Source organism: Vulpes lagopus, chromosome 23 (assembly GCF_018345385.1).
Source record: "Vulpes lagopus strain Blue_001 chromosome 23, ASM1834538v1, whole genome shotgun sequence".
Taxonomy (NCBI): domain Eukaryota; kingdom Metazoa; phylum Chordata; class Mammalia; order Carnivora; family Canidae; genus Vulpes; species Vulpes lagopus.
In genome coordinates this window covers 44,547,304-44,557,093 of record NC_054846.1, presented here as the reverse complement: position 1 = coordinate 44,557,093, position 9,790 = coordinate 44,547,304, and the positions used below count along the sequence as shown (strand labels likewise).

Here is a 9,790-nt window from a genome sequence, read left to right as displayed (position 1 = left end):
CAAGATTCTCTCTCTTTCTCTCTCCTTCTGCTCTTCCTCCTTTCCCCCCTCACACATGCACAGCATTCTTCTCTCTCTCTCTCTCTCAAAAAAAAATTACTATTTCCTTCAGTGTTATGACTTCTGTTACAGGATTGTTGATTTTTGTCTCCTCTTTGAGCTTTTCCAGCTCTGCTTATACTTTCTCGTCGCAGCAGAGGTCTCCTAGCTCGATGAGGATGACAAGTCTGGTTGGCTTCATCCTCCAAGACACTGCTCGTCCGCCCTCTCTCAACAGTGTGAGCGCCCTGCTGCTCCTCTTTCCCTTCTCTCCCTTGGGTTGGGTGGGTAACCTCCCTGTCTTCCTTTGCACCCCCAACCACGGCCTACATACGCTCGGCCTACCTCCTCGGACAGGCTGCCTTTTCTCTCTTGTCCCCAATGTCAGAGGAAGAGGTGGTGGTTCTCCAACCCCTTGCGACAAAAGTCTACTCTGAAGGTACCTTTGGTTCAGTTTTTCAGCATTCTCCATTACATTTTCTTGCTCTTCAATCTCTCTGTCTCGACAGCTTTCCTATTGCAAAACTGCTGTGTACCCCGTATCTTAAAAAGCTGGCAAGACTTCACCACCTTTTGTAATAGGTAATCGAGGTGGCCCCCCAGCATCTCTTCCTTTTTCCCAGCAGCCTAGGCCTTTGTGTGGTTTTGGGGATGGAGTACTGAAGCCAGTCGAGGCCTTCCGGCCCTGGTTTGGGTGGGGTGGGGGTCGTGTGACCTAAACCTATCCTCTCAGAGTGAATCTCTGAATGCTGGGGGATGCGGACACAGAAACATGTTTACGTGTTCTGGAAGGTTCTGTGTGCCTACATGAGGCTCACAGTTGCTACAGTCGTTTTTGCTGGTAGGAAGCCTCCCTGAGGATGATTCGACACAGAGAGGACGGAGAAGTGGAGCTGGAGCTCTCAACAAAGCACTTAGGAAGTTTGTCTGCCGGCAGGGTCTTTTCATTTCGGGAGCAAATGAATTCCCATTGTTGTTTATTCCATTTTGAGATAGACTCTCTGCTGCTTGCAATCAGGACTTCCAACTGATTGTGGTGGTTTAAAACCATGTCCACAAATTCTTTGATCATCGGGTGGAATTTCATTCCCCTCCCCTGGAGCAAGTGCTGGAGTTAGTGACTTGCTTCTAGAAAACAGAGCACAGTGTAGGATTCTAAGTAGACTTCTTTCTCTCTCATCCCTCTCACCCCCTTCTATTTCTGTCTCTGCCTCCCTCTCACCACTTGCTCTGGGGAAGCCAGCTGCCATGTCAGGAGGACACTCAAGGGCCTTGAGGGGGCCACAGGATGAAGAACAGCCAACAGCTCGGAGAACTGGAGCCCTCTGCCAGCAAAACCACGAGTGAGCTTGCAAGGAGTTTCTACAGTCTTGTTAAGCCCGGAGAAGCCCGGCTGATGCTTTGCACCCTCGTGGGAGACTCTGAGCCTCTCCCCGTGGTAATCAGAGAGTCCCAACCGCTGGATCAGTTACCGTTTTTCAATCTTTACCCTCTCTGACCTCTTGGTTGCAGGACAACATTGAGTAAGTATAGGATTGTGTGCGCATGTACAGAATGGAATCTTCTAAGGTCACATTTCTGAAGTTTCCCATAAATGTTAACTTCTGTCTTAAGACGTTGTTCTGATGAGAATCAATTCTTAAAGTCACAATCACGAGGAAACATATTGCTTCTCTCCCAAAATTTCACTGTGAGGAACAGAGTACACTAGAGGATGTACGAAATAATTTTTTAATTATCTCATTTGTGATAAGAAACACCAGCCACTTTCAGGAAAGTAAAATATAAATATTCCAGTTTTTTTAAAATATTCCAATTTTTAACAGAGTTTTGTTTTGTTTTGTGTTTTGCTACAGATTACATACAAATAAATGTGTATTTATCCACCAAATTTCAAGGAAAACTTTTAGAATTTGTAATAGGGCTTATCGAAGAATTTTGATTCTTTCCTCCGTTCAGAAAAAGTCTTAAGTAAATTAGTCTAATTTGGGATTTAAAAATTAGCATTTGAGTCTATAGTTTATTCAGATGTAGTTAAACTAGACGTCCATATGTATTTTGGTCCCTGACCAAAGCTCCAGAGAAAAATCTCATAAAAATTTCCACTTAAAACACCATTCATGTACTTACATGTATGTATACATATATATGTACATACGTGTGTATATCCATATATTACATACATATATATGATGCTTTTGGGGAAAGTGATGTAAAGAACATTAACAGTGTTTTGGAAACAATGCACAATTGCTGTAATTGGTAGGCACTTGATTATTTATGGCATTTGCCTGCCAGGATTTTTGTGTAATGGTCCCGTATGGGAATGAAAGTCATTTGTAAAATGAAACTTCCCTTGTAAAAGAAAATTTAAAAAACTGTCATGTTTCTGCATCTCTCACCTCGTAAGAAAAGTGTTGAGCTATAGGCAAAAGGTTAATACCTTTAAAAAAAAAAAGCTCCTATAAATTCTGTATTTATATGTTTATAAGGAAAGCTGACTTAGATTTTACTTTAAACATTATTGGCCTACCCCATTCCATAAAGGATTATTGGAATACCCAATTCCCATTCCTAATTCTTAAATAATGCCATGTGTTAAAAGACTCAAGTTTTTAATTTATTTGTCCCTGCGTTCACTTCAACAGAAGACTTGATGTGCTGAAGCAGAGCCGAACCCACCGGCCTGTCAAGGGCTGGGTATGAGCTCACCTCTGTGTTTTCATGGACTTGCGAAACTCTCGAGTCCTCTGTGGCAAGGCAGTGGGCTACCCTGGAGCGATTTTCGACTCCTGTCCAAAATCAGCTGTGAAATCTTAAATGGGGAAGAGCCAAAGTGCACACACCATTGGCGGCTCTTCAAGCCGACAGCATGGGGAGCAACCCTAATAACAATAACCCTTTGCTGCAAATCCCTTGCGTGTCAAACATTTCTTCTGGTCCAAACAACAGCCTTTTTAAGGTCGGTATCTTTCTTTCCATTCTTCAGATGAGTAAAGTGAGCCTCGTGGAAAATGAGTAACCTGTCCCCCAGCCACATAGTAAGTGGCAGAGCTTGGCCTCGGGTCCGGGCTGGACCAAGCCTCACACTTTCAGCTACCATATAGGGCCTTTAACCAAGAAGAGCAGGAAAGTACTTCGGCCCATGGTGCTAGGGACCAAGAGCTCTGGGGGCACACGTCTTCTCCAGGCACAGCAAGGGGGAACCCTGCAGAGGGCAGGCGAGCTCCAGGCCCTGTGTGGCTGGGGTCAGGCCATGACACAAGGTGGCACCGCGGGTGAGCCGGTTGCGGGGACCCAGGGCGCGGGTGGCCGTGGGGTAGGAGCCGGGTAGACCCCGAGGAAGCCTAGGCACCGAGAAGGCCTCTCCCCTCTCCTGGAGCTCAGGCCTCCAGATGGGGGGGCCCCTTAGCTCCGAAACAACACGCTTGGATTGGGGCACAACTGAGTTTGACCCATGACCTTTCTGGGGCGCAAGGGTGGCCTAGATGCCCTACGCGGTGTGCAAACGAGGCTCAGGGCCTTCCCTCCACCTTCATCCACCTGAGGAAACCGGTGAGTTCTTTAACCTTTTCGAGCTTAATTTCCTTCTAGGTCTAGCCCCAATCACCCGGACCTTTGGCCCTAACCCCTGTGGCTCTACTAGCTGCAACGATGTATTACCGCCCTGTGTTATTTTGGCAGGACAGGTGTTCGCAGGTAGTTAGGTACCCGATAGTTGCAGGTAACAGCTCCTGAGCGGAGCCACGCAGCACCCAGGGCAGCAGAGCGGGCTTCCAAGCGCCCCCCACGCCCTGCGGGTCCAGGGACACCCCTCTGTGCCCGGGCCGCCCCTCAAGGTCTGCTGTGCCACAGTCTGAGGGGGGCCTTCCGGCTCAGCCCCCGAGGACATGCCGTCCCAGACCGTGGGTGTCACCTCACTTGCCTTCCTGACACCTGCTCGGGGCATGGGTCCCCCCTCGGGGCCTGCTGAAAATCCATGGGTAATCAGACCTTCGCCAGGGGATCCACTGAGATGTTAGCAGTGTTTGCTTTGATCAGAAGTGTAACTGCCTTGGGCCCAGGCCGTGACCCCGGGGGCCCGGGATCAAGTCCCCCATCCGGGCCCCGCAGGGAGCCTGCTTCTCCCTCTGCCTGGGCTCTGCCTCTCTCTCTCCCTGGGTGTCACAGGAACAAATAAAATCTTAACAAAAGAAAAGAAGTGTAACTATTCATTTCTCTATCTCCGCTTTCTCTACCATGAATATTACTTGCATTATGTTTTGCAAGAATGATGCTTCCCGCCTACGTTCCTGTGACTCTGCAGGCATAAGGTGCGGCCGCCTCTCGGTGTCTTCTGGCTGCCTGCTCCCGAGACACGCGCCCCAGACTACACCTTGGAGATCCTGTCAGAGAGCGTGTTGGATTTTTCTTCCTGACAGCATGTATCTCATTGCCTATTATTTTTTTAAATTTATTTTTCAAAAGATTTTATTTGTTTATTTGAGATAGAGAGTACACACGGGCGAGAAGCAGGGGCAGGGGGTGGCAGCAGCGGGGCAGGGAGAGCCCCCCCCCCCCCCCCCCCCGGTGGCGAGCCTGATGTGGGGCTCCACCCCAGGTCCCCGGGACCTTGACTTGAGCCCGAGGCAGATGCCTAACCGACTGAGCCACCCCGGCCTCCACGCTGCCCATTGTAAAACGGTGCTAACTTCTCTCTTACAACGTGAGATCTGCGGGATTATGCAGTTCTGTTTTGTTTTTTTAATTAAAAAAATTTTTTTTTATTGGAGTTCAATTTGCCAACACATAGCATAACACGCAGTGCTCATCCCACCAAGTGCCCCCCTCAGTGCCCATCACCCAGTCACCCCCACCCCCCACTCACCTCCCCTTCCACCACCCCTTGTTCGTTTCCCAGAGTTAGGAATCTCTCATGGTCTGTCTCCCTTTCTGATATTTCCCACTCATTTTCTCTCCTTTCCCCTTTATTCCCTTTCACTAATTTTTATATTCCCTAAATGAATGAGACCATATAATGTTTTTCTTTTTCTGATTGACTTAGTTCACTCAGCATAATACCCTCCATCCAGGTCCATCCACGTCGAAACACATGGTGGGTATTTGTCGTTTCTAATGGCTGAGGAACATCCCACTGTATACACAGACCACAGCTTCTCTATCCATCATCTGTTGATGGACACCGAGGCTCCTTCCACAGTGTGGCTATTGTGGACATTGCTGCTAGAAACATCGGGGTGCAGGTATCCCCACGTTTCATTGCATCTGTATCTTTGGAGTAAATCTCCAACAGTGCAACTGCGGGGTCGTAGGGCAGGTCTATTTTTAACTCTTTGAGGAACCTTCACACAGTTTTCCAGAGTGGCTGCACCAGTTCACATTCCCATCAACAGTGCAGGAGGGTTCCCTTTTCTCTGCATCCTCTCCAACATTTGTGGTTTCCTGCCTTGTTAATTTTCCCCGTTCTCACTGGTGTGAGGTGGTATCTCATTGTGGTTTTGATTTGTATTTCCCTGATGGCCAGTGATGCGGAGCATTTTCTCATGTGCCTGTTGGCCATGTCTAGGTCTTCCTCGGTGAGATTTCTGCAGTTTTGTTAACAAAGATCAACCTGAATTGTAGGTCCTTTGGACGAAGATCACACAGCTGTGCACACGGCAGCGGTGGAACAGGAGGGATGAACCTGGGAAGGGAGGTGAGGGGTGGATAGGCCACGTGGGCTTTGAACGCCACGTTAAGAAATAGGGACTTGAAAAAAAAAAAAAAAAAGAAATAGGGACTTGGTTCAAATCTTATCTCCTAAAAAAAAAAAAAACAAACCACACACACACACACACACACACACACACAACTCTTATCTCCTCCAGAAAATACTAAAATATATTTCATCTATTGCTTAAAGATTCATTTTGAACTTGGAACTGCTTATGAGGTTTCTAAATCAGTAATTGGGATTCATAAAAATTCACTTAAATAATTTGCTTTATGTAGTGCCACAGAAAATGCTGTGCTCTTTAGGTGTTAGATGGCTACAGTGCCTTTCTTGTAAAAATCCTGAGTTTGATTAATGTCATTACTTAATCTAGTGTTTTTAAAGCACCTGCTATACGCAAGGTATTTTTGCTAGGCTTTGGGGGAAACAGCATGTAAAGAAAATTTCTCTTCTCCAAAGGCTTTATGGTTTAGTTACGAGAGTCTAGACATTCATAAAACCCTGCAACAAAGAGCATAATGTGAGACTTATTACAGCAGGGGAACACGGGAGCCCGGAGGGAGTGGGCCCTGATACAAGGAGGTGAGGACAGACTTTTCTTTTGAAGGTGTTGGGGAGGAAGGTGGGCGGGGAAGTGGGGCATCATCAATGTGTTATCCAGCCAGTCACCTCTGGGAAATGGGAGCTTAGTCCCCCGGGGACACCAGGAAATGATATGGACAGGACCCCACAGTCATTCCACTCAAGTCGCACAGGAGATGAGGTGCTTTTTCACCAGTGTTATGGACTGGATGTTGTGTTCTCCAAAATTCCCATGTTGAAATCTTAATCCCTTATGTGCTGGTATTGGGACATGGGGCCCCGGGAGGTAATTAGGTTTTGATGAGGTCATGACAGGATTAGTGTCCTTATAGGAAGAAGACGCCAGAGTGCTTGCTGTCTCTGTCCCCATGTCCTGTGAGGACACAGCAAGAGTCAACGGACTCCAACCAGGAAGAGAGCCTCACTGGGAACCAAAGCAGCTGGCCTCTTGATTCTGGACTTCCCAGCCTCCCAAACCATGAGCAATAAATCTCTGGGCTTCGGCCGCCTAGTCCAGGCTATTCTATCACGGGGAGCTGAGCACATTAAAAGGACCAACTGCTTTCCATCAGTCTTGGAACAGGGGGCTCTCTGGAAGGGGTTCTTTCTTTAGCACTTCTGGCCCACCGAGCATGGGCAGGGCAGCCGGCTCCAGGTTTGGAGGAGGTTCTCAGCCAAAGACATGCAGCTTTTAGCAGTTGGAAGTCCATCTGCGAACCCTGCAGGTAAAGCTGGAGGTGTCTGGGTGAGAATTAGCAGCATCTTCTAGGAGGGGAATCCTAGAAGGGACGTGAAAGTCTTCATACTTCGGGGAGGATGAAGTGTTTCAACTGAGCCTTAAAGAGGTAGGATGTCAACAGACAGGCAGGGACAAGCCATGTCAAACACATGGGAAAGCTGGAGCCTAAACCAGGAGAAGGCAAAGTTGGGGATACTTCTTTTTTTTTTTTTTTTAGCACTCCAGGGAATTTATTCCAGAGAAATGAAAATTAAAAAAAAAAAAAAAAGCATTTACACAGCCATTACACATATGAAGGCACCTCTGCAGAGATAATAAAGATTTCTCAAATGTCTTCAATGTTGATTTTTAAAAGATTTGAGAGAGCATGCAGTGAGAGGGGCAGAGGGTAAGGGAGACTCTGAAGCAGACTCCCCCCGCCGCCGGGGTCAAGCCCCACCTGAGGTTCCACACCACAACCTCGAGATCCTGAAATGAGCCAAAATCAAGAGTAGATGTTTAGCTGACTGAACCACCCATGAGCCCCTCAAATGTTCTTAAGTGCAAAATCCATGCTGTGAACCCTTGTGGGTGGGAGGACAGCTGGGACACCCAGTCTACCTAGAAGGGTGGGAGGCCTGGAGGGCCTGAAGGTGGGAACTAAGGATGTGGGAGGGTGCCTGCAACCCCTTCCCATCCGGCGTGAGACAGGACTTCCCCGTGCACCCTTGGCCTTCAGGGTGCCAGGCTAAGTGCTGACTGGACCCCCACCTACAGTGATGACACAGGACCCCATTGTGGGCGGAACCCTGGCGCCCCAGGGTTCCACTGCTGCCTGGTGTTACTCTGCATTCCCAGGCAGTGGGAGGCACTCGTGCTCTGGATCTGGCTCACAGCACCCGAACTATCTCACTCTCCCCAGTACCCCAGTGTATAAACTGTAGGCGCTCACACAGCGACAGGTCACAGGTGAGTAGAGTTTCTCCCTGCACACCTCGGGTCACTGTGGCACCTCCTGGCTGGGTTCTGCAAGCTGTTGCTTTATGGGGTGCTAGACATGGATGCAGCCTCAGATGTTTTCAAACACTACAGCAAGTTTTACAAGGACTATGGCGACCTCATCAAGGAAACGTTAACTAGAGCAAGGCAGATTGACCGGAGTCATTGCTCCCAGATCCTGCTGCTGAGCCTCAAGCAGTTGTATACAGAACTGCTACAGGAACAGGGGCCCCAGGGCCTGAATGAGCTTCCAGCCTTTGGTGAGATGAAGGATCTGGCCCAAAGGTTTGCTTTGAGCTTTGGACCCCAGCAGCGGCAAAACCGTGACCTTGTGGTCACACTCCACAAGGAAGGCATCAAGTTCTCCTTGTCTGAACCGCCTCCACCTGGCTCCTCCAGTCAGCCCCCAAACCTGGCCTTCCTGGAGCTCCTTTCAGAGTTTTCCCCCCGACTCTTCCATCAGGACAAGCAGCTGCTACTGTCCTACCTGGAAAAGTGTTCGCAGTATCTCCCAGTCACCTGCTTGTCCCTGGGGTCCAGTCACCACCTACTGCCACTCCCTCAGCCCTGTGGAGAACACAGCCCTGTGGAGACCAGTCCTCAGGGCTGCCCCCGCTACAAGAAAAGGCGTACTGAAGGTCCCTCCAGGCGGCAGAGAGGATGTCTCTTCGCCTCAGGAAGAAAGCCTGCAGCTGAACAGCATCCCACCCACACCCACCCTCACCTCTACAGCCATCAAGAGGAGGCAGCCCCTGAGGGGGTTGGAAGAGGTGGAGGAAGAAGGCCGCTCAGAACCAGAGCTGACCCAGGGCCAACCTCTGTCAGGCAACCAGAGGTCAAGGTTCTCAAGTCCACAGCATTTACAGACTCTCCTCAACCCTTCAGGTCCTGGTTTGGGCAACCAGCTGACCCGACTCAGCCTCATGGAAGAGGATGAAGAAGAGTTGGAAATTCACGAGTTAAGTGAGGAATGGCAAGAAACAGACAAGCACACTTCCCCCAGTGAGCACGGGCTGAACCTTTTAGATTCTACAGAGCTAAACCTTGAGGATTTCTGACAGGACTCCATGCCCCTCCCCGTTTCCACTCCCCACCTCAATGGGGAAAAGGCAAACAGGAGAACAGAGAAGAAGGAACCATTACTTCTAGGCCCCATCCTGGTCTTTGAAGGGAAGGAGAGTGGGCTGTGCCTTTCTAACCTAATGTTTCTCCTATGATGTTGGGATAGAGAAGCCTTAGGCCCCCTGTCCTTCCTCATACTCCTGGCTCTGTCCCTGTGTGGAGAATGCCTTTTTCCTGCTGTGTCTGGAGGAGGTGGCAGCTTTACCTCAGTACTAGAGTGGCACTGCCTCCCTGTACTGAATAGAAAGAACCCAGTAGTTTCCTGTATTTTTGGAACAGCTTTCCCAGCTTCTTTTGTACCCTAGTGATTAGCTCAATAAACATGCTTCAGGCAAAAAAAAAAAAAAAAAAAAATCAAGTAACTTCGTTACTTTAGGTAATGAATACGATTTCTGTAATTCTATTTTATTTGTTTTCCTCCTTGACAATACTTAATCCTTGGGTTTTCTGTCTAAAAAATTGCTCGTACCTTAATTTAAAAATTAAGTGAAGCGCTAAGAAGTGCTAACCATCATCTGGGCTTTCAGTGAGTGAGAATCACAGATCACCACCACAAATATAATAACAATAATGAAAAATAGTTTGAAATATTGCAAAATCACCAAAATGTGGCATAG

At 48.4% G+C, this 9,790-nt stretch overlaps 1 protein-coding gene across 1 annotated transcript; it reads left to right on the top strand.

Annotated features, from left to right (window-relative positions):
• The first annotated feature begins 3,184 nt into the window (after positions 1-3,184).
• LOC121481017 (cohesin subunit SA-3-like) lies at positions 3,185-9,450 on the top strand. Its single transcript, XM_041737988.1, is given in 8 exon segments — positions 3,185-3,317; positions 3,634-3,738; positions 3,919-4,022; positions 6,948-7,059; positions 8,030-8,555; positions 8,557-8,638; positions 8,641-8,699; positions 8,701-9,450. Coding segments are annotated over 8 exon segments (1,530 nt in total). The 3' UTR covers positions 9,110-9,450.
• The last annotated feature ends 340 nt before the right edge of the window (positions 9,451-9,790 follow it).